The sequence below is a fragment of the Corythoichthys intestinalis genome, chromosome 11 (genome assembly GCF_030265065.1).
Source record: "Corythoichthys intestinalis isolate RoL2023-P3 chromosome 11, ASM3026506v1, whole genome shotgun sequence".
Lineage (NCBI taxonomy): Eukaryota > Metazoa > Chordata > Actinopteri > Syngnathiformes > Syngnathidae > Corythoichthys > Corythoichthys intestinalis.
In genome coordinates this window covers 35,007,750-35,033,391 of record NC_080405.1, presented here as the reverse complement: position 1 = coordinate 35,033,391, position 25,642 = coordinate 35,007,750, and the positions used below count along the sequence as shown (strand labels likewise).

At 39.5% G+C, this 25,642-nt stretch overlaps 1 protein-coding gene across 4 annotated transcripts; it reads right to left on the bottom strand.

Moving 5' to 3' along the window:
- Positions 1–1,288: 1,288 nt before the first annotated feature.
- sh3tc2 (SH3 domain and tetratricopeptide repeats 2) lies at positions 1,289–23,655 on the bottom strand. Of its 4 annotated transcripts, none has more exons than XM_057851098.1 (23): positions 23,289–23,655; positions 22,908–22,987; positions 18,888–18,986; positions 17,538–17,669; positions 16,663–16,790; positions 16,146–16,251; positions 15,818–15,961; positions 12,334–12,529; positions 12,149–12,222; positions 11,851–12,046; positions 11,525–11,661; positions 10,344–10,394; positions 9,941–10,245; positions 9,569–9,763; positions 7,238–8,098; positions 6,935–7,155; positions 6,648–6,814; positions 6,316–6,493; positions 6,086–6,236; positions 3,370–3,492; positions 3,143–3,293; positions 2,874–3,070; positions 1,296–2,725 (listed from the first exon to the last, which is right to left on the bottom strand). In XM_057851098.1, exons 3-23 carry the CDS (start codon positions 18,895–18,897, stop codon positions 2,096–2,098), a joined length of 4,353 nt encoding a protein of 1,450 aa, XP_057707081.1. In that variant the 5' UTR covers positions 18,898–18,986; positions 22,908–22,987; positions 23,289–23,655; the 3' UTR covers positions 1,296–2,095. The 4 variants fall into 4 exon arrangements, with proteins under 4 accessions (XP_057707078.1, XP_057707081.1, XP_057707079.1 ...); XM_057851096.1 differs by having other exon boundaries at positions 1,297–2,725; positions 22,893–22,987; XM_057851095.1 differs by lacking the exons at positions 22,908–22,987; positions 23,289–23,655 and adding an exon at positions 19,585–19,901 and having other exon boundaries at positions 1,289–2,725.
- Between the last annotated feature and the right edge of the window lie 1,987 nt (positions 23,656–25,642).

The window sequence follows — 25,642 nt, the reverse complement described above, 5'->3', positions numbered from 1 at the left end:
TCATTTAATGATTCTAAGCTAAAAATGACAGACATTTCAAATAATAAATATAATTACCTTCTTTCTATGGCTGGGTTGAAACAAAAGCGGTTGCGCAACGTCTGTAAACAGGATTTCCAGGGTAAAAACGGACAAATCAAAATTAGTTCGGGGGCTTAATGCACCATGAAACTGCGATGCCAGCATTTTTTTTTGTTTTTTTTTTGAGTAAAAACAAAAGTTTATAATCATTATTGAATAGAACTGAATATACTGTTGAGTTCTGTTTGTAAAGTCAGCCACACTAAAAATAAAAGCAAAGTTTAGTAACATTTAGACCTAAACAATGTTTAAATTACTGGCCTTGTTGGTCAACATGTTTTGTCTGTTTATGACATTAAATACTCAAATCAAAATACTGTACTAAATTTGAAACTAAGGAAAAATGTTGAATTTTATTCTAAATCTGTTATAACATTAATATCTAGAACTCAAATGTCAAATATGCATAATTGAAAAATACCAAGTTAAAGTTAGACATCAAATCACAATTTATTGAGTAAATTATAATGTGAATCTAAAAATTTAGCAAATATGCAAAATAAAAATGTAGGTAATTATATAGACTAAAGCAAAAGCTTAAGAATGATGTATACTGAGTATGGTATTACTTCATTGTTTTTTTAATTGCACAAGAACATAGCAGTACAAGACTGCCCATGAGTGTGCCAGCCAGTACATGACAAATGACTGAAATCTCATAAGTAATGCGCTATGTATGATTAGTTGTTTTTTCTTGGACGTGGTTTCTTGCAAATAAAATTAGAGTCATGAGATGGTGCCCAGTTTTCTAACCCCCAGGCGATTTCATGTCCGACTGTATATAGATAAAATACATTCATGGGAATGTGACAATGTGAAATTTGAACTCCCCTTCACTATTAAATAAAAATAAGACTGTACATGTGGGGGGAAAATAGCTTACTTTAACACTTCTGGTTTTACTTCTGATTACAAATTGTTCCAAACGTGTGTTTTCCTGCAGTCACGTTTGCATTCAATGGAAAATAAAAAGCGATATTCTGGTAACTCTGGAAATACTTTTAGAAAAAGAACAACTTCTATGCTTGTTTTGGCAGAGTTCAATAGAGGTTTAGAATTGCCATGCCTGTGGGTGGAGAAAGAACACAGCAAGGCTGCTCAGTATGCAGATCGTGTATGCAAACACTTCAGCTGCCTGTTAAATTACAACCCGCAATCCTTCTCTATTACTGACCCATTGATTTTCATAGTTAGAACTACTATATTTTTATCATGCAATTCTCCTCAAAACTTTACACTCCACAATATGTGACTGATTTACTTCCTACCTGCCGATATTTACATAGATGTCACATTTAATTATAATGTGTTGCACATGCAATGAATACCATGTACAAAGTACTTTGGCCTTATCTTGAACCTGTTGCAAATGACATACGGTTTGTGAGGCACTAGACATAATCATCTTTTGACTTTGACTGCTCCCATCTGGATAAACTGGAGAATTACATGATCAAGTTTAAGCATAGTGGGGAGTCTTGACACTTTTTGAAATTGATTGTTGATACTCCTCTGCTGGTTCATGACAAAGAAATGGGCACATTCCCCATAATTTCTCACAAGGTCACTGTGCTGCCACAACCTTGTGTAATGGAAAAACATATAAATCTGAACAAAAAAAATATTTTCTCCAACCTAGCAACATTACAAAGTAAGTGGACAAAAATACAAAATGCTAGTGTTCCCACTGACATTACACAAAAAATAATTTATTGATGTCATCTTTTGAAATGCATTCTCACAGTCCTTTTGCCATAATTTTAGAAATTCATTGCAGAAGTATAAAAGACATATGAAACCATTATGACAACGACAATCTTTGTACGCCAACACCATAAAAAGGCACATTACAATTTAAAGTGAATTACAACCCTCCTCTCATTGCATATGATAAGTGCCATTTTGTTGGAACAATGTATTCTATTTACTGGCTCAAAAACATGTGACCAGACAAAGGAAATGAAGAAAAAAAGTGCCTTGGGTTTTTTGAGTGCGAAAGCTCATGTGAATGCACTCAGGATGTCGGATGATCTCCACTGCTGTCTAAGTGAGTGGGTTCTTCTTGATCAAGATGTGGAACTATGACAGTTTCCTTCTCAGGATGGGGACAGATGTCACTGGAGTTCATATCATTCCCATTTATCCGTTTCGGCGAAGTTTGCACAGTGTCCGTGGAACTGCAGGAATCCGACATGTGCTCCCTGGCTGTGTCAAATGACTCAGTCAGAATGCTTTCAGTGTAAGACTGACTAGCGATAAATTCAGGGAGGTCAACAAACTGATTGTTTGTGATTGGAGGACTGTCTTCATCCCTTCTCCTTTTGCCAACGTCATTCTGAATTTCAGTGTCTCTGTGGGTATCTACATGCGTCCTACAAGTTCTTCGAAATGGATCACATTCATCATGTTCGCTTGTATCCTTTCCAATGTCCTCGTTCACAGCTGATTTCTCTGCTCCTGAGAGAACTTTCTTCAGGCTGCGGGCTCTGTCCCCGTACAGCTTGCATAGTTGATCGTCAGGCACATGGTTGCTGTGGATCTCCGCCAACTTCATGTACACTACGAACAGAGCCTCTGGGTTTGTTTGATCTTCCAAGGCAGCTGCCAGAGCGAGGTGGAAATAACCCAATGCATCATAATAATCCTGGAAAGAAAGTGCATGGCATTAGAAGAAAAGAAAAGTCTGGTTTATTTAATTGAATCCAAAAGCCAAAATTCCTTGAAAGTCTTGTTAAGTTTATCAGGGAATTGGAAAATAATACGAAGCGTTGTACAGTGTCACACTGGTTTACCTTGAATTGGTGCAATGTGAGATTACCCAGCCTACAGTAGACCTGAGTGTAGTACCGAGCTTCCATTGGGTGCTGCATGACAGGCGGACAGAGAGACAACGACTTCAGATAAAAGTTCTCGGCCATCTCATACTGTTGGAGGCCGTAGTATATTGTCGCCAGTCGGTGGTAAGCTGTCCTCTGGTTCACATGTACATCTGCAAGAACAATAGTGCTGCTGCAGTGAAGCTCTAAAATTTCAGAGTAAAGTTCAACGGGGTTGCTCATACCCGTTTTTTTAGCTATTTCAACAGCTAGCGTAGCATATTGCAGAGCCTCTTCCTGCTCTCCTTGGTCCATTAACAGCTCAGTTAGTTTACTTAACAAGCGGAACTCTGAATGGATGTCCTTGACACTTCGGGAAAATGGTAAACTGCCATCCTGTTACAAAAACAAATGAGTTCTATCTGATGTTAGACACATCTGAGTTTCCAAAATAATAGTAATTTATATTCACCCTGTAGAAAGGGACTGAGGCCATCCTGTTCCTGTGTCCTTTAAAGTAGACATCTCCAGCTTCTTCATATATACTCATCGAAAAATGAGGGTCGTTCATTCTTAAAGCAGTCTTGACTGCTGCCTGTTAATCAAATCTCAAGTTTATAATACTGACTTGCATCATTAAAAACATATGACGTACCCTGATCTGGACTGTACGCAACAGCATGGGTTCTTTAAAAAAAATATGTTAATTGTAGGCGCCTATCGGGTGCAAGCGGAGAATATAACAGAATGTAAGGTTACTTTTTCATGGCAAATCCCTCTTAAAGGCCTCTCAAAGAATAAAACCTTACATATTCGTGGAAATGTATTTACTTGCTGTCAGCCCTCACATATTCAAATGGATTTGACGTCTACTAGTGACAAAGTATTTTAAATTCACAGCAGAAGGATGAAAAGAGCCACATAATTGGACTTCATTATCAACAATGACACTGAAAAAGTAATTATGCACCTTCATCCAGATCCTTACCATGATGTAATAGCAAGGGCGTAGGTTTACATAGGGACGGTAGGGACATAACACTACCAACTTTTCAGGATGCTCAAATTGTCCCCACCAACTTTTAAGCAACCTTACTTGCATTATATAATGAATTCATTTATATAAGTCATTTAGATTGTCTTCCCATATGTTGTAAGGATAGAAATGACCCTACCATTGTTATATGAATTACTTTTTATGTTCACTTACATTGACCCCTTTTCTCTTGCTGAATGTGGCAGTCCATTTTTTTTCTTCCCCAAACCAATGTTTGGTTGGCTGATGACTTGACCCATCACACGCAATCACAGGCCCGACACAAATACAACAGGCCGCCTCCTCCGAAGACGAGGAATATTTAGAAGTTTTTTTTCCGCAAGCAGCAGCCAGTGCAAATAATGTAAAAATATGTCAATGTTGTGGAGGTGGGGAACACACTCCCAATTTTGCTACTGAAAGTCCGACCTGCATCAGAGTTAGCATAACATTAATCTGTGTGAATTTCCCGAGCTCGAGTAGGATGTTGCTTTGAAAGAAATATCCTCCTGTATTTTCTATTGTTAGCGTCAATTAAACTGTGAGAAATTTAGTGAACCGAGGTTAACCCACTTCTCTCCAATTTTCATTTTTATCTTATTTATGTGTTCTTAAAGCAGCCCCAAGAAGCTTTCATTTTTTTTGTTAAGTTTGGCTGTGCATGTGGACAAAAGCAGTAGCGTTTCACCTGAAGGGAGGCTCCAATTTTATTCATTAATTTTTTTATACGCTAAAAAGTCTTTTCAGTTATATTTTATTTATTTATTTAGACAGACAATGTTTAGTGTTCTTAAGACAAATGTTTATTTTTTGCATTCCTGGAGAGTTGAAAGCGATTATTACCAGGTTTGTATTTATTGTATATGTTAATATAATTTACGTTATGTTCCAATATTGCACTTTAAATTTGCTAATAAAATCCAGACATTTACTCTGAAAGTTTTCAAAATGTTTATTTAGAAGTTTTTCAAAACAAAGGTTTGATTCGAAAGGTGTATCACCTGAACAACACATACAGTATGAACTGCAAAAACACACCTCGTTAAAACTAGTTAAATTCCCTTGTTTTCAGTCTAAATCTACTAGAAATAAGTGAAATGATCTGCCAGTGCTTCAAGTAAATTATACTCAGATTCCTTGAAATAAAAAAAATAGCTAGCTAAAAATAAGCTTAACAGATTTATTTTAAGCAAAAATTAGTATAACTCAAAAAAAAAAAAAAAAAAAAAAAAAAAAAACGTTTGTCAGAAATTTTCTTAATTCAAGAATAGGTATTTTTCTAAGCATTATTTGAATTTTTTTTTTCCGGATTTAGGTGAAAAATGACCAAATTTTAGATGTATGGGCTTAATATGAACAAATAGTAATATTAACTTAATTTAAATGGAATAATCTGACATATTAACCTGTTAAACAGTCTTTAACACTCGCAACAAGATGGAGAAAATTATTCAACTAGATTTAAGAAAAAAAATCCGATTAAGACGTTATAAATTTGCAGTGTAAAACTTAGTATAAGTCAATACAGATTTATTTTTGATTGATCTTTTCACCTATCAATTAATTAGATTCATATTCATGAGAAATGTATCTCAGACCCCTGTTCACCCAATCTGTTTGGTTTATTTATGTCCCGTCCCCACCAAAAAGTGTACATGTGGGTTATGCTGTTATATCGTCCCTACCAATATTGAGACCAAATCTACACCTTTGACAGTAATAGGATCTCTCTTGGCCAATGAGCAAACCCCATCTAAACATATGCGAAAATCAGTTGGTTTTTATGCATAAACCTGCAAGTTGACGCTATAAAATGTTTTTATGAAAAGTTTTTTTTTTAAACCCTTTTACGCACCAATAACAATAACTTAAATCAGGATTCTTTTTTCAAGTGTTATAAATGTAATAATAAATATCAGAAAGAGCTGTCCACTGTCGTGAGCACTGTCCCTGAAAGGGTTAAACGACAAATTTGCTAGCTGAACGAGATGTTTGCAGAGCAATGTTATAATGGTAATGCAGTACTTTTATAAATCGAAAGGGAATCTCAATCTTTTCTAAACGCTGTGCCACCTGCGTACACGCACACACAACCACTATTGAGGACATCATAAAATCAATCACTCTATATATGGCAATTAACCCTTCTCACCTGCAGGTACATGTCCGCCAGCTCATCCTCCTGGATAAGATAATAGATCCTCCCCACCTGCAACCAGGTCTCAGACTCTTCTTCCCTCTTGCCCAAATCAATAGAAATCCTCAGGCTTTGCTTGGTGTAATCCAGAGATTTACGAGATGATCTGGAGTACACATTTCATAACTGTTTTGGTCTTATTATAAAAGAAATGATGTGAAAATTGGAACAAGAATTGAACTCACTTTTCAGTATTTAGGGAGAGGTAAAGGCTGCTTAGAATCTCAAGGTACTCTCCTTCAAGTCTCTTGTCCTTTAACTCCCTGGCTACTAACACACAGTGTTCATAATATACGATGCTTTGACCGTAAAGCAGCATGTCGGAATACAACCGACTCAGCACCTTGGCCACCACTAACTGACCTATACAGTGAATACAGCACATAGATTGATGAACCACATTAACTGGTATACAGAAGGGGAGAAAGAAATGCTGTTACAAATTATTTCCACCAGATGGTACACAAAGTACAAAAAAAGTGATATTAATGTTCGTATAGTTTGTTTATTCACTTACTGGGCAGGTTTCGGGCATGCAGGGCAATCAGAAATCCCATTTCATAACAGATTCTGACTTGGTGACTCTTCCCCCTGTTTTTGTAGCTCCTTCCCAACCAAAGAAAGGTCTGCACATGCTCTTCATCTGTTGGGCTCTCCCTGAGTTCCAGAAAAAGTTGGAGGGATCTGGAAAACAACACATTTGTGAAACACTACAACACAGTTCTGCTTAATTGTCAGGTAAGTAAGTAATGAAAGAACTTCATTACATTATTAATACTGTAGTAAAAAAGGAGTATATCTGACCTGACCAAGAAATGTTCTCCCAATATAGACGCCCCTGTACCAAGTGCCAGGCAGCCTAGGTTGGCCAGTGCCAGGGCCTGATTCCGCTGGTTTCCACTTTCCCGCGATATCGTCAAGGCTAAGTGGAGTTGCCAGCCTGCCTCTGGTATGCAGCCCTGTTGCCTCAGACACAAGGCCAAGAGATTGTGAATGACGCCTCTTTGAGTGGAGCTATCTGATCCCTGCACAGTAGTTGAACATGAAAACAGAACATTTCAAGGAACAATCTAACAGAGAGAGAATTAATATTGTGTTTTTGTTTACCTGAAGTGATACAAGCAGTGGCTGCAGGACACTCAGAGCCTTTTCAGCCTGGCCTGTTAAAACCAGCAGCCAGCCAAGAAGAACAGAGGCCTCAAAGCCTTCCTCTTCATTGATGAAGCCCCCTGTCGCCACTGCTCGTTGCGCACAGCACACAGCCTTATCAAGTACACCATATTGCTGGTAAACTGAGGCCAAGCCCAAACATAGATCTCTCTGTGTCTTTAAGTCCCCCTCTTTCTCTGCTATAGTCAGTGCCTGCAGAAGGTAAACAACAATCTGGGCGGGAAGCAGCGAGGTACCCTCTTTCCAAAAAGGGTTAAGGCGAGCAGAGTTCCTGATAAATCTCTCAATTCTCTGAAAGGCGTCCTGGAGCGAGTGATCTTGTCTTGAGTCAAGGCTCAGAGAAGCCAGCACCAAGTAAGGCATATATTTCCGATGATAGAGCAAGCTTAAGAGCCAGTTGAGGTCCAGAGGTACTATAGGAAGCCCGTCATTGGCTGAGAGAGTTGATGAGAGGAACTGTAGGCGCTCCACAAAGGGAAGAGCCTCATCAGGTTTCCTTACAAGCAGGAAGAGGCTTGAGATAAGGTAGCACACACGAGCTTCCAGATTCTTATCCCCCGTTACCATTGATCTCCTCAATAACAGCTTCAGAAGCTCAATTTCATCTGAGGATGTGTAGGTATGGTTCGGGAGACAGAGGAGCATAGCGCTGGCCTTTTCCAGGGTGATGGGCAGCTTGTCTGACATACGCTGCTTCAAGTAGACGGCTGTGAGGTTGGTGAGGAGAGCGATGAACAGCGGAGTGTCATTGAAACTGTCCACACAAACACTGAGAGCTTCCTCGTAGTACACACGAGCCTGAAGTTAAAAGGGAGGATTTGGTATCAATAAAAATACCAGAACTGTTTTTTAAAGCACTTAAAGGGAACCACTGACGGAAAGACTTTTAGTTCTTAAAAGATAAACGTTAGTATAATAATTTGATTTTCAAACCCTTCTTAATGTTTTAGTTTTTAGAAAATTAGAAAAAATTGTTTAACTAGTAGGTCACCATTGTTGTGGACAACGCAATGCACTCTGGGCGGTGACGTCACTGGGCAGCACTGCCGTACTTCCACCGTATCACTAGTTAGCTACATAAACATGTCGTCGGTTCTGCCCTTCCAATTTGAACCAGAGCGGAAAAGTCATGAGCAGGACAGCATTGTCGATATTTCACAAAACGAGCAGCAAAAGCAATTAAACGACGGTCTTCAGCGGGATACGAACCCGCATTTCCCATGTGACAGAAAAGCGTGTTGACCACAGGACTACTTCCACGTGACTTTGGGGTCATGATTTTCCTTATAAAGCAGTCACAACCCAGATGTGTTGTCTGTCTGCGGTAAAACCTGAAAGGGAAACGTAACTGAAAAGAAAATACAGCTAGCTTGACCACGGAATTAGAAAACGCAGCTCACTTCAGACAGCAAGCAGACAACAATAATATCGGGATTGCGTAAAAGGGTTTACTGAACACACAAAAAAAACATGCAATCACGATTAGGGAGGCACAAAAAGGGTCCATGACAGTAGGTCGGGATCAATAAAAAAAAAAATCTTAAAAAGAGGGAATACCGCGGTGAGAGGCAGACAAATAAAAAAAACAAGGCAATGATGCAACTAGCAATGAAGGGAAATACAAACTGTCAAATAGCAGCAAGTCAATATCTCAGCAAGCCGCCTAGGATCAGTTTAAAGACCCTGCTGATGAGCTGGAATTGGATGCAGATACGACATTGGGAATTCATCCTACAACTGTAACAAAACAGTCTGACCAGCACCAGAATATGACAAGATCATGCCAGTCGTCATACTAGCTTCGCTAGCTAACACAGCTAACCCAGTCCAGCCCAACTGCGTCATCACCCCCAGCGTGCATTGCGCGCGTAAAACATGGTACCCTCCGTAGATCAAAACATGTACTAAATGTTACAGATTTTTAAATCAATGGCAATAATATGTGTTTCTAATAACATGTTTTATTAAAAGAGAACAATTGTGGTTTATTAGAGCCTACCAATCTTTAGTCCGAGGTACCCTTTAACGGACTGCAGTGTAATGCATCATACCAGACAGTGTTTGTAGCTACAGTAGTTAGGTTGAGAATATCATACAGGTTATAATAAAGTAAATACCATATGCATAATTTACTATTGGGAAGCAAATATTAATAATTTGTCGTACTATGTTTTATGTCCCAACAAACCACAGTAATTAACAAGTTGTTGAATTAATAGCTGTTCTGACTGCATGAGTAACAGTATACAGTAAATGATAAAAGATTACCTGGGATAGCTTCAGCTTCCTGGCACAGAGTCTTCCTAGGAGGAAGCAAGCTCGCCTATGTGCCCAGTGCATGCCCATCCTCTTTGCACACTCCCTTACACTCTCAAGCTGCACTGAGAGTTCACTCTCGCTCTTCCCACTGAAGGTGACCCACAGAAACGAACAGTGGAGGTCGTACAGGGGCAGGAAATCCTCCTTGAGAAAAAACAAACAAACATGCAAACAATCTCTTGTAATTGACTTTTAAGGATAAAATAATTTATTAGAAATAAATCATTTACAAATAAACATTATTCCATGTAACAACACAGAAACCGACTCCCCCTGGAAGCTAACTAAACGGAGAAGTGACTGGATCCCAACTTTGCTGACCTTGAAGTAGTCATGGTTTAGCAGGGTCAACGTTGGGTTGCTGCTTTCTGACTCGTCACCCTCCCAACTGCTGTCCTCCAAGAAGAGCGGCAGGTCTTCCTGGAATTCACTAAGTTCCTTGAATGTGTCATCCAAATTGAAGGACAGGCGCTCTACATCCTGTACCAGAGGATTGTGGGACTGATACAGTGACACGCGGGGAGACGAGTGCAATAGCGACGTGTGGGGAGAGGAGTGGTACGGCGGCGTGCCCCCACTTTTCTCTGACATGGCACTCTGACGTGTGCTTGCAGGGATCTTGTGATCTAAGAAAGGAAATTATTGTAAGGATACAAGAGGTGAGAATAAGTATTAAATCATTCAATTAATACATTGAAATGTGAAACAAATGCAAAATATTTACCACGTTTAGGCCGATTTCTGATGTACATGAAGTCAGACTCATCCAGCCTGTCTGAAAACACACATCAACATTCAGTGTTAGCAAGCTGCCTAATTCATTGCAAAGAACAACCAGGGGTCGCGTTAACCAAATATTTTCCGTCGTTGACCGGTTTTTTAAAACGGTGACGGAAAAAACTGAAGTCCGTCCGTCATTTTGACAGGTTGCAATTCACACCCCAGACCACAGGGTGGTGAGTGAGCATATTGATTAGCTATTGTCTCTCTTAACGCATGACGTCGTTGGCTATTCTGTCAGAATATTGTAGCGTCACCGGGGTCTGGCGGCGGCACCGTGATTGACACATCAACGCGAGGTTATTATTGGTGCACCCGGTGTGCCAGCGCGTCATCCAATTGGTGGACTAGATTGCCGCCTGTGTATAGACCCCATTCACATGACGTCACAACTCCGCCCCCCTGACTGGAGCCGCCATATTGTGTGTCAGCTCGTCGTGTTTACACATTACCGCTACGTACATGCCTCCTATTACGGCGTGTTTTTCTGCTCGTTAACATTAATAATAAAAATGGTGAAGGCGTGTGTGGCGGTTGGTTGCAGTAACAGAGAAGATAGACGGAGAGACTTGAAGTTCTACCGTATCCTGAGAGACCCGAAGAGGAGAGCGAGATGGACTGCTGTAATTCGACAAGAAATCTGGGCACCAAACGATCACCACAGACTATGTAGTAGTCATTTTATATCTGGTAAGATGCATTTAATATATATTTAGAAGATTTTGGGCTGACAACCACAATTAAGATCATTGTGTGACGTTGGTGATTGGGGTCTGTATAGTTGCCTCTTTTTCTTTGGGGGCGGAGTTGTTGTTTTGTTGGTGTTGTTGGCGGTAAGCAGAGTAAAAAGAGGGAGAAAAATACCACGACTTCCGTGTCTAATTTTTCGCCGCCAAGCAAGCGTTGCAATATTAATTAAAAATGAATGAAAACTAAATACTATTGAATATGTCATCATTATCATTTTAAAAATTTAAGTGACGGGTAAAAATAGATTATGACCGGATTTTTATGACCTTGTCAGTCAAAATGACAGACAACGAAAATGTCTAGCGCAACCTCTGAGAACAACATACATCAAATTGGATCTATTGTGTATCTAATTATTTGACTTCAGAGCTTTACCTAGCCTGTACACAAAGCTGATGTCCGATGAAAACAGCCTTTCCAATAGGTTGCTATCACATGGCTCAGAGCTGACTGGACTTATTTGGGCCAGTGTGGCTCGCTCCTCTTCGGTCAGAAAGACCAAATGTCTTTCTCTGTGCAAGAGAGACAAAGGCAACAGTGTCATTCCAGAGTGCAGTTACACTAAATACATAAAGCTAAAAGGAAAGAATGTACAAAACAGCTAATGTGGAATTATTAAGGATAAAGTGCTTCACAATGGAAGTGACACAGATTAAAAATCAGACCCATAAATTCTAAGCAATAGGATTAAATCAATTTACAGGGACTTGGTGTCCAGAGGCTTGACATGTGCTTTATTGACGAAGCCAGTAAGACCAGTGGAGGAGTGTTTTCCTATGAAGACACCAAGGCCTCGAACAAGTATACCCTGAATCTCTACAACATCCCCTTGGCTTAGCTGGAGCTCATCTTGAACTGTTGGATTGTAGTCGACCACCGCTACACATGAACCTGTCACTGGCATGTTTGATAAAACGAAACAATATGAAGAAAATTAGCATGAAAGATAGCATAACTGTCTGTGTAAATGCACATGTGCACGTTTTGTCCACTGCGTACCAAGAGGGTGTTCAAACGCCTCCTTGTCTGTTGGTAAGCACCCTGCATAGCCTGGGTAATTTCTCAGGAACCACCTAGTTAAAAGGATACAATATATAAACACAGATATGCCACTTGTTTATGCACATAATCGCACCATACCATTATATACTAGCTGAATAAAAATAGAATGAAGAAATTCTCACTGGTAGAAAGGATAAGGAAGTGGTTGAGTGGCACTGACTGGCACTAGGCCATGGTGTCCAGTGGAGAGCATTGTACCCTCCCACATGTCCTCCTGTCCAGTGTCCTTCACCATTAAAAGATCATTCTTTTTGAAAGACAGCTGATCATCGTCATCCTCTTCACTTCTTGTGTACAGCGCCTTAGCAAAGAAAGATCCTGTAACAATGTTTATCCATTATTGCACGCTTTTAGGTAACTCAAAAACACAAAGTTCTGTAATACTGCTTTTGATCAATAAAATCCTTTCACAGACATTTAAGATTAGCAAAACAGCTATACATTCCTTTAGAAATGGATGGTGGGTATTTTCTGCAGACTCCCATTAGGTTAAAGTAAATCTCATCACAGTTTGGCAGCATGGCAGTCTTGTTTTGCCAAAGGAAATAAATATATAAATTGTAATTATATCTGCATTAGTATGCAGTACAGCAGGAAGGAAAGCTTTGTTGTGCAAGCAAACTATTATAATACTTATTCAGCAATAGATCTTACAATGTGGTCTGTTTAGGTAAAATATGGAAGCCAGGTCAGTTGAAATTCGACTACTCAGCATTAAAAATGATTTATTTTAAAGAAAAAAAAGAAAAAAAAACTTTTACTTTATTAAATATATTTTTTGATTCAATGAATAAAATTGCAAAGATTTGCTTGTATTAATTGGTGTCAGGCAATCTGAAGAAATCCTATTGAAGAAACATAATTAAATTTTCTAAGGGTGCAAGATATCCATTTTTTGAAACCGATATCGATAATTTCCGTCTCCTCAAGGCCGATACCGATACGATAACATATATATAATTTTTCAATGTATATTCACCTGTCTGTAAAAAATACTAGTGGTGGATTTAGCATTGATTTGCCTTTGACCTAACCAGAATTTTCATGATGATATGAACATTATTATAATGAACAAAACAAAGACAAGAACAGTTTTGACTTCTAATAAAGTGCCCATATTCATTTTTTCACATAAATATAATTTGGGTCAATCACACTCAGTCAATATCATTGACGATGTGTTCACCTGAACAATGATCACTGAACTAAAACAAACATAAACTCAACAGGTATTGTGCTTTGTCAGCAGATAAAACATTTGGTGCAACAGGAGAGGAGACTTTATGGTCTTGGTCCACGAAACAACTTTCTTAACCTGGCAATTATAGGATAGCAAGCCTATCAATAACCTAAAGGCCTCTCAAGAACTTGAAAACATAACACTGTAAAATTCAAACATTTGCTAATTGTCATAGTAAGGTTTATAACTCAGTGAAGGAAAAATAGAGCCTCTAGAACAGTAACAAAACTTTGCATACTGGCAAAACAGGAGTGGAAACAAACGCACACATCCCAATCCTACACGTGCCAAAAATATTATTAATAGGCCGATAAAATATAATGTTATCGGATTTATTGCGATGACGTCATAATTCCTATTATCGGACCGATTATCGTGCACCTCTAAAATTTACCAGCTAAAGCGCTAAGTAGTACACTGATGAAATTGCTAGTGATGACGTTGTAAATGTTATATTTAAGGCAAACTTTCCAATGAGTAATTTTTAATTTCATTTATCATCAAATATAGTTTTAAATTTTGATCATCTGTATTTGTATATAGCCTATGTGTTAAAATGCATTAATTTACTGTATTTGCGGATGTGTGTGTAACGGGTGCACGCGGGTCCATTGTGCGCATTGCATAGAAACCTCCCTCCCAATACCTTCATGAGGGGCTAACAGGTAAGGCTGCGAGCCTGTTCTTTTGGCTTAGTGGTCTGCCTGCCGTGCTGGTCGCGTCATGCAACGCAGGTACGAGTCATGACCTTTATGAGGGGGATGGATAGCGTCGTGCGGTGCAACTCCATGCAGACTGGTGACATGTGTCCATATTAAAAGAAGTTAACCCTTTAAAGGGCAAGTGAGTATTTTTGGTAAATTTAAACAACAAAAAAAACTATTGAATTTAACCTCTTAAAGACCTGGCATACTTAAAGACCTAGCATCCACACATGAAGACATCACATTTTGGGTCATTTAGGTTTTAGGCCATGATATCAAAATTTGGTAAACACGTGCGCTACGTGACCCAAAGCGTCATGTCCACATTTTTTAAATAACTAACGTAATTTCCCGAATATAACGTGCACTTTTTCCCCCCAAAATCAACTTGTAAAATCATGGTGCGCATTATAGACGGGTACAGGGCTGGAGACAGAAATATATATATACATATATATATGTAAACCAATTGGTTTTTTTTTTGTATTGACACGGCCATGTTGTGCTGAAGAAACGTATGCGGCGATCCGTTGCCGACCATTACGGTACGTGAAGTCACAATTTTGTTTCGGTAATAATACTTAACTCTGATCGGTCGAATGATTTCGTCTGTGTAAAATTCTGCTTTTTTTCCCCACTCTTCATAAAGCACAGAATTTAGTTTCTTGAACTCATTTGAGTCAACGTTTATTGCAGCTCCCCAACTCGGACCATAACAAACGTAACACATCACAGACTTCCTGTGTCCGTCAACTATATCTGTCCCTCGGGAAACTCAAACCAGAATAACAATAGTTCTTATTGTTACTGTTGAGTCGACAGCGATGAGCTCTCTCGGACTTCCGACTTACGTTCTCACTTTCATTTTACCGTATCAATCCATGGAGGAAACATTTATTTATCATGATGAAACGAGCAAGTTATACAGCAGCCTTTAAAAGAAAAGTCACATCTGTTTTGTTTTCTTCTGGATTCTGGTAAGTTGAAGAAGTTATCAGATCATATTATAACCGTAAATATTGTCAGTTTACACTATGTTTTGAACTACCAATGTGCTATGCTTGTGCTGTGTTTCACCAGTCAGTAAAATGACATTTCTGTATCTGTACACGAGCTCTGTTTTCTTGTGTTCTTCTATTTATTGGTGCTAAAATTAGGGTGCGCGTTATACACGGGTACAATAATTTTCCCTAGATTTTACAAGTAAATTTGGGGTGCGTGTTATACACGGGTGCACCTTATATTCGGGAAATTACGGTATTTGCATATATTTTTTATTAATAAAAATATAAATTATTAACATTTTAATAAAAACACAATAATAAAATTTCAAGTGGGGAAAAAAAGAATCAGGTTATGGCCCGCAATAACACTCTGATATATATATATATATATATATATATTTCTTTGAATTTCCTATTATTTCGCTAACTGTATGTCATTGACAACAATGGGCGCACAATTTATTTAAAATGGGAGGACTGGCTGCGAACGGCTCACCTTTCAGTACATTTGACAGCGCGAGACGTCAAATGAATTATCACTTGGAGGAGCTGGCAGTGAATAAGCCCAGTGAAAATTGATTGAAAGTCTAGCGCCATTATGGGCAGCCAATAAATTAAACCAGGCCCTATAAAGGATTAAGATTGTAAAAATTCATACCTTCCTGAAGTATAAGCTCTAGGTAGAGGGTGGCCAGATGATCCTCATCAACTGTTACTTTAATCTCCAAATCACTGAGCAGTTTTGGCTCCAGCCAGAAGGTTTGATCACACAGGAAGTTCTCCAAGCAACGTGCCACGAAACCTGCCATTCAAACAAGGTCATTAATAACACTAATAATATCCACAATGGAAATACAAAACCAGGCCTAGACAGTGTCATGCAGTTTATGCGGTCATCACACCCGCTATCGGGGCTAAATTAATTTCAATATAACATCAGCACTACTAAAAGTAAATATGATAAACTTCTCTCAAAGAAAATCTACCTAATGCTAGATAAGTCGAAAACTTCCAAATTTCCTCTGCTGTTTTAAATGTAAGCACAAAGCTGTCTTTCTCTGCATGGACAGACACCAGACGGGCAGACAGGTCCTGCAAGTACAAAGACGCGTATTATTAGAACAGCTCATTCAAGATGTGCATTTCACAATGTCTTTATAACAATAAATACTAGTACAATATTATACTTACCATATTTTCCGCACTGTAAGGCACACCTAAAAGCCTTCAATTTTCTCAAGTACAACAGTGCGTCTTATAATCCTATGCGCCTTATATATGGATCAATATTGGGTAATCATGGCATTACATTACATTTAGCGCAGTTTCATCTAATGGATGCATAATGCAATCCCAACTATTAGTACTACTATTACTGCTGCGCCGTATAATGCGTTGCGCCCTATATATAAAAACAGTTTTTAGGCCATTCATTGAATGTGCGCCTTACATTCCGATGCGCCTTATACTGCAGAAAGTGCGGTACCTATAATCTTCACTCACCTTAAATAGTTGGATGACATCTTTGCTGTTGCTCTCCACTACTCTGAGCCGAGTGCGCAGAGCCTCTTGTAGGGCCCGGTCAGGGCCCTCACTGGAGCGCCGGCGTCCAGTGAAAAAGAGCATAATTTCTAGATGAAATATATAATTACATTTTTAAAGCATACTTAACTACAAAGGAAATGTTTTTAATGCCTTCAAGCAAGAGGAAAACTTTCAAAAGTTCATTAAATATTTCCTTTGGTAGCTCATATTACAGTAAGATGCGTATTGAGAACAACCATAGTCCCTAGAGGAATAACAAAGCTATTAGACTGCTGACTGGACTTTCCATGTGGCCATTTAAATCCATTTGAAAGCCAGAAACTGCAGGCTGTGATCATGGAGCTAAGATGCTGAATAGGTAAATGTGTCCTCTATGCATGGCTTAAGAGCTATTAATTGGTTTGAATATAGTGAAGGTTTCTCAACTCTGTATGACGTAAAATAGGGGAATTAAAATAATACAAGTAAAATTAGTTCACAAATCCCACACAGGCAGGGGAAGAACATACCCATTATACCCTTTAAACCACAGGTGTCAAACTGATTCCAGAAAGGGCCAAGTGGGTGCAGGTTTGCTTTCCAACCAATGAAGAGGACACATTTTCACCAATCAGATCTTTTACATGTGTAATCAGTTAAACTTTGTCAGGTGCTGCTTGTTTCAGTAGGAAGTTCATTGGTTAAACTCTCTGCACGGTATCGGTTGGAACAAAATCCAGCACCCACTTAGCCCTTTCTGGAATCGGTCTGACACCTGTGCTTTGAACAGTAGTGCTGCTAAACACTCAACCACCACTGTGACTGGTTTAAAGCACAGCATCAGAAAACAATACCTGAGGAGCATTTCTCTCCCAGTGTCACCCGACTTCCTTTAAGAAAGGCCTCTTTCTTCTTCCAGTGGTTTTCTGGATCCAACGCTCCTTCACCTGACTCCACCAGGGGCCCATCCTCATCCTCACCTGCACCTAACATTTTAAACATACAACACATAGGAATGGAACAATTTCTAATGCGCTTCACTTGACAAACCCATCTAATTTGGAAGAGGCCGAAAACAAATGCAAAACGTTGTGCTTCCCACAGTAAAGGACAGCTTCTGTTTAAGCAAGGTTGTGCAATAGTGAACAAATACAACTTAATAAACACCTTCTTAAGTGAATTTAATATGAACCAAAACAGAAATTGGACACCAACCCCAAAGAGCCATTGCTGTTGCAAAATGGGCACTGACATATTTTACTTTCTATTGCTGCATGGGTATGATTGTAACACAAAACTGTTTCAATACTTTCAGAATGCACAGTATACACTCTATGTATTCCAATCCATGTTTAGCGTCGTTTTCCGAGATTTATTTTAGGATATCTGTCTGATAATGAAATGCATGCAACAAATGTTATCTCAAGGGCCATCAAGAGTGCTGTTCAAAATGTGTTGCAATTATGCACTGTTCATCACAAAGGTTATCGTTATCAATGTACTGCCATCACATTTTAAGCACTATATTTAGAAAGACATGTGACAAACCGGAAAAACACGTTGGCAAACTTAATGACAACATTAAGTTATTGAGACCAACCCGTGGACGTAATCGAAGGCATACCTAAGAAATAATGTTTTTTAATGTACATAATATTACACAAAAGTCTTAAGAAATCAACAGATATTAGGAAGAGAATAGTGTACTTGCAAAAGCCTTGTTCATCCTTGAGTGCAATCCACGTTAATCTCGTCAAACAATTAGATGCAAATATAAACACCATTGGAAAGGCCAGGCTGGAAAGAGACAAATTCTGTGCCCCCAGAGATTAACCTGCTTTGGTCCGAAATGTATATGGTAACCCAAGGAAAAAGTAAAAGACCCTATGAAAATGCTGGTTGAGGCTTGTAAATGTATGTAACCCAAATACACACAGTGGATGGAGTATAATACTAAATGGTCTGAAAGGCCACTTTCTCAGAAGGGGAGATTATTCCACAAGAAACATTAAAAAGCTAGGTTACAGTCCTAAAATGCACCCTGGAGAAAAAGGAGAAAGCTTGCTAAAATGAGGGAGGACCCCATATGAACTTTAAAATACAAATAACAAAATGTGATGCGGCTCTGCTTATTTCAAGCCTTGAGTTTTAATTAAATGCACAGTATCAATCCAAGATCTGCTCCAACACATAAAGTACCCAACCTTCAGTCATGATGTAATTTCCTGAAAAGTGTTCGTGGGTCCCCCCGAGAGTATATGGCGGTTCCCTCCACAAGGCATCCAGCTCAGCAGGAGATATGTCTGTAAAGAAGAGCAGGACACATTGCTGGAGGACTGAAATTCTTCAGTTTTCATACACACAGTTGCTTCTCTGCAGGAGGGGAAGCTACAGATGATACTAAACTCTAAATGTTAGTAAGGGGGCTTTGGTTCGGGCTTGATGGGATATGACGGCATTGGGAGCACACACAAGTTGACGTCAGTGAATCCTCCAGACGCACACGGGCAACTTGCACCTGACCATGAAGTGCACTACTTTCAGACATACATAAAGTAAAGGAACAACTGCAGTTTCCCTTTTCAACATGCTGTGTCAGTGCTATGGTATCCCGCAAAGCTTTTACAAAAAGACAATAGAGTACACAACTTCACCACACAATGCAACATGACATGATGTTGGAGAAGACAAGAGCCCATTCTCTTCCATCCTACGACACAAAACAGCACTGACAGAACCACTTGGGTCACACTTGCATGCTCACATGCCTTTACAACACAAAAACACACAATGCCATTCAATGTTACCTTCTTGGCTTAGTGTGTTACCCATGTTGCACATAGACCTATACTCCACTACTAGTCATGACAGTGAGGGGGGGGCGAGTGGGTTTGGACCGACCTGTGAAGGAGGAGAGGCAGATTTTGATGAGGGGTCCACAACAGGAGGAGTTGAGCAGCGGTCTGCAGCAACAAGACGCCATCCGGCCCAAGAAGCGGCTGCTCCCTGGGATCAATGCCATCCCATCAGTTCCCTCCTGCCTCTGGAACAACAATTCACTCTCTTCCTCTCTGCTGGACAGGCCGGCTTCCCCTTCCTATTTCTGAACTCCCATTCTTATCCTGCTTAATCTTTTTCTCTCTCTCAATGTTGAGTGTCCCTTCCTTATGAGCTGCATCTCTTCTGTGTCTGGTCTGGCTTCACTCCGCAGTCCCACCGTCGCTTTCTGTCTCCATCCACCTCCACCCACCAGCCTCTCTCCTCCCTGCCCAGCCAGCGTGTGAGTACACAAAGCACTCGCTCCAATTGGTGTATGAGACTGTGTGTGTGTGTGTGTGTGTGTGGGGGGGGGGGGGGGGGGGGGGTTCTAAGAGATTTTCCTCTATCACTATGTGTGTCTGTGTATGTGTGCGGGGGGCTGCTAAAATATGCTCAGAATGTGTCTCACAATAGACAATGTGTGTGTCTTTTGTGTGAATAGCTGTGATAATTGCTGAACTGCACAGTAAGGCAATGCAATAAAAAGCCAGGCTGCAAGGTCAGAGAAAGGGAGGGGGCGAGCAAGCCTGGTGGTATAGATAAAGGATCAGTTTATCCACATCCCAAATTTCTCTGCCCTCTGATGAGTAACAATAGTATGACATCAGCACTCAAGGGCACAGTCATCTTGCACCCACAATGACAAAGGTGCAACATCGTTTGGAGCTTAGAACTATATGTAAGTAAATATGCACGTGTGCCAGAATGACAAACTTTATGTGACTAATTTTAAAAACTAACAGAAAACGAATGAATGAATGAATGAATAATTAGCCCTCTTTTTGTCCAATCAAGTGCAAGAAAATTGTTCAACCATTTTTCCAATAGAATTCACTACTTCCTCACCTTAAGATGTTTTACAGTCATTACTGTTCATTGTAATATTATATATTATAAATACTACATGTAACATTATATAAAAGTGTCCTTGGCAAACTCACAGATTGAAGATAAAGATAATGATTCTTATTGGGTCACTGTCAGATAGGGTGTCAAGAGTGTTAATGCTTAACAGAATATGATGACAATGATATCTATTATGATAATTATCTAAACTGTGGATAGAAATTTGTCATATTAAATACATATCTACGTTTGAACATCTCATATGAAAAATTTGTTCTCCAATAGGTTCGTGTTTTTTCTATCATATAGGTCTGAGTCTAAATCAATGGTTCTTAACCTGGGTTCGATCGACCCCAGGGGTTCGGTGAGTAAGTCTAAGGGGTTTGGCAAAGGTAAAGAAATGCAGAGCCCTATTTTAGTATGCTGAGTAAATCTAGGCAAAGTGGCTTTTTAGATTGTTTTGGACTGGTTTGCTCCCAATTTACTGGCTTAATCCATTTCTTTTAACTGGTAGTCCTCAATCTGATGGGAGGAGGAACTGGTTTTCTCAGTGGAAGGTTGACTCACACTTATTATGTGGGAAGACAACAGACAAATGAGCAGCATGGTCTCAAATTTTGACTTGTTTATAAAGCGTGTTGTCAAAATGAGAATAATTTTAAACGAGAATTTGCTAATTTTTTAGCGTGTTAGCTTAGATAAATCGGTTTTAAATTTGGGGGGGGGGTGCTTTATTATCTAATTCCGAAGGGTTCGATGAATCCACATTTGAAACTTCTGGATATCGGTACCTTTAGCAAGGTTAAGAACCACTGGTCTAAATGATTACGGTTGTTTATCTGCTCTGTCTAAGGCGTACCCTACCTTTTGTAACAAATCAGATGAAATCGGCTGCGGGTAACCCAAAGAGGAAAACACACCAGCTAAGAAATGTTTTCTATCAAGCTGAACAGTTGTTTCATATACAAGCCATCAGCTCCATCATCTTTTCTTTTTTAATAGATTTATAGTCTGGATTTCGATGAGATTTACAGACATCACCTAGAAGTTGCCGCTGTTAGCATAGGAAGCATTACCATGACTTTACCTAATCTGGCACAGTCCATTTAAAATCTGCATAATGAACTCTATAAAACAAAGACATGACAGACTGAATTTAAAAAAAGAAGTACAAGAACTGAAACGCATGGAGTCTGTTGGTTTCACTTTTGAAAGTTTAGACACCTGAAGCTGTGTTCACCCGAGGAGTGGGGCTAATGTACTGATCTACGTATTTAAAAGCCTCATTTAGAGTTAGAGGAATTGACTGATGGCAGCACTTGCATTAAAAATACATTTTCAACTGAATACAGTATAATGTCACTGGTATTATCTTTCCTACTTGTTTGGGAAAATAATGCTGTTCAGCCATAGTTTCCATTTACAGTATTTCAGAGACTGCCGTGGTTTGTCTGTAATGAAAGGGTACTAACAATTTTGTCTATATATGTATAAAGCTGACTTATGATTGAGAATGTTTTCGCTCCAAGTTTTATAGTTTTTACTAAGTTTTTAAACCAGTTATTTAGGCTACATGATGACCTGGATTACACCCAGTACTAATTGCAAGGACCTGACTGTCTTTCCCTCTAGTCATTTGTTTTTTGACTTCTGAACAGTCATGACTGAATATGTGCATGTTGTGGGAGTAAAATGCAGTAAACAGGTTTGAGCTGTCAAGACACGTCCTTATACTGAATGTTATTTTTGTTTGTTCTCACAGCGCAACTGATTCTGTTTAATCTAATAAAAACTCTGCTCCAGTCTGACATGGTCACATGCTCAGTCACTGCTACCAGCCAAACACTAGACACAGGACGCAAGTTGTCTACTCAACAGTACAAAAACCTACCCATCTGACACAAATGACAATAGCCATTGGAATTTGTGGTTGTAATGTAGAAGTCATAATATCCTCTTAAATGAGCAGCAATGGATCAAGCTGTATTTTTCCTGAGAAATTGGTCTTCATAATCAGTCACACTGATAAATGGCAGCATACTGTCACTGGAAGCAAGAAGAGTCACCGATAAACCATACATAGGCTTTAAACTCTGAAGTGCTCACATTTGAATGCGTTTACTTATTATCCTCCACACTTGGGCCAGAAGTACAATCGGAGCACTCTACGAGAAACATTGAACTAAATAGGGAACGTAACTTGGCTCTGTAAATGAAGGGTGCTTGCAAAACTCTCGTTTTTTGGAGGGGTCTAATCTCAATTTGTACATTTGAAATATGGCATTTGGTAATATGAGGCGATGAGTATATAATTTTAGATTTACCCTCTGTTAGCTCACTTGGATGCCTGTGGGTCTACTCTAGGACAGAGTTCCCGCAGGGAGATACCCACAATGTGGAAGAGCAGCATTTATTTGTCCTGCAAACCAAAAAGATGAAACAAACACACTTTTTATACACAAGCTATTCCTCTACTACATTCTTTAACATTACGCGGTTTCTTGTTTACATAAAGTTGAACATAAACAGCAGCTGTGATTCGAAGACACTATCTTCTTGACATTTGTGACACATAGTTTTGTATTAGCAATTGAGCACTCAAGGTATCTATTTCCTGCATGACACCAACATTAGTGAGGTTATGGCGTGTACAAAGTTCAGCTTTGATAACGCTTTTTGACACAAGATTTTAGAGTTGAAAGCAGAGAAACAATTGTTACCTCTTCACTGATCCACTCTTTAGCCATTCTTCTTATGAAAACAAAAACAATTCTGTATCTCTGTCCGTCTGCGTTTAGCCATGTATTTCCCGACAGTCGCGGTCGCTTCCTAAATGTTGTCTCAAAGCAAGAAGTCAGAAAGAAAAGAGAAAGTCAGACAAGTACTCCTACAGCCGGTGTTCTGACAAAGTATGGTGTGTGTATGCCTTTAAACGCCACAGAGGCTTTCCCACATGGTATGTGGACATGCGCTCCTCCCCCCGTGTCTCTCTTGCTAGTTTCCCATCGATGTCACATATATGAGGCTAGATAATTAATGGGCGCTGTGAGTTAACGGGGAGAGACGTTATCATGTATCGGCCATTTTACATCGGGGCCATTAGCTATAAAGTACATAAGTTTCAGATTTAAACCAATTTTCAAACGGCATGGTTTATCGTAAACGTCAGAGAGCTAGTTTTTTGTTTGTTTGTTTTTGTTTTTTTACAGCATACTTAAGAATGTTTGCAAGCCTGAAAGATAGCCACGTTTAGTTTGATTTAAAAAAAACAAATCATTTGTAAATCCGTCAAGAACACATCGAGTTTATCTCATTTTCATGGTGAAAATCTTTATTCGTTATATTTAAAGCTAAAAATATATAACGACTTAAAGGGTATGTCAACCAGGGCCGGCCCTGGCCATTTGGGGGCCCTAGGCAAAATAATGCAAAGGGGCCCATATTTTTGGCCCACCATTTCGTCACAGTGTACTGTGAAACCCATACATGCAATCCAACCCATACGTCCATATTTTGTATATTAATCAGATTTTGTTGCACTGCATACTTCAAACTTCTCACCCCAAATGATTGTCAGAACGTACAGTAGATAGCGCCAAACCTTTTTCTAAAACAGGAAATAAAGAAGTTAAGGAAGGACTTTTATTTTTTTAAGCTTGTAATCAAGTATCAAACTCACAAAAGTCAAATAAAGCAAAATGTAGTACACAAAAGTCAAATAAAGCAAACTGTAGTAAACAAAATAGAATATAAATTAAACAATTGCCAAATTGGGGGCCCCGTAGTGGTCAGGGGCCCTAAGCAGCTGCATAGTCTGCGTATAGGCTGGGCCGGCCCTGATGTCAACCCCTGGGGAAATGTTAATATTCCATCATTTATCCATAAACGCATGCCTTTTGTATTCATATCATGCCACTTCGTGTAATTACACACAAGAAAATGAGAGGAATTTGGATCGATTGTCAAGCTAAAACGACCGGCGCCCGAGATCTGGCAGATTGTATGCGTGACGTCATTACAAGTGAAGAGAGTGCCACCGGCCACTAGGGGGACAGCGCCTGTCTGCATCAATATAATTCCTTCTAGTGAAGGGAGAATTAGGGGTGTTTTGAGCTGTTTATGCTGTTGCATTGTGTTCGTCTTGCTCTGCACATATTCCAGGTTCCCTCATGAAGAAACACTCCTCGTTGTCAATAAAAGAGAATTCAGAATTGACATTGAGGAGTGTTTCTTCAACAGGAAAAAGGCTCAGTGCTTTAATACTGAATGGCGGTGATGATGGCAGACAATTTCGTTTCTAGTTCCAGCGACAAATCCGATGTAGAAGGACGTAATGAATGTTCATCTAATGGTGACGAGGAGAGTTACGAAGCTTTAATTGGTGTTTTAGGTTACCAATTTGAGCCCAAACGAACGCCAATGCAGCGTAATGAAACGGTCATTGAGGGGAGCAATGACACTGATGAAACATCGGCAGCAGATCGTGTGGGAAACACCGAATGGTTTGTTTTGCATTTCTTTTTGTGAAGCTGATACACCGTGACCGCAAAAAAATGTATAGAATAATTATCATTTATAGCGCTATCATAGCTTTTCGCTCTGCCAACAGACACAAATATGAATGGGATTGGAGGATTTGTTCTATATATTTTACGAGCGATAATTTATACATGTGTCCAGTCCTGTATCCAATGCGTGATATATATTTTTTATTATAGAAGGGTACTCACTCTGGCCATTTCCAGCTTAGCAACTACCCTCCTTTGCTTTGCCTGGGATGGCGAGGTGGTCTCGTCAGTGGCAGTCTTCGTCCTCTTTCTTTGTGTCTTGGGACATTTAGGTGGCTGGGCATGTATGGTGGGCACCTCATCTGCTTTGAGCAGCAATCTTTTAGCAAAACCCGATTTCACTTGTCCATAGTTCGAGAAGCTTTCAGGTGGAAAATGTGCACCACACAAAACCGTGCCGGAGGCTGGGTCTGGAAAATTAGCCCTCTTTGCACGGACGAACTTTACCCATTGTCTGCGTAGTCCAGCTTTTTTTTCCGCATTCGGGAACTCATGGATACTATATT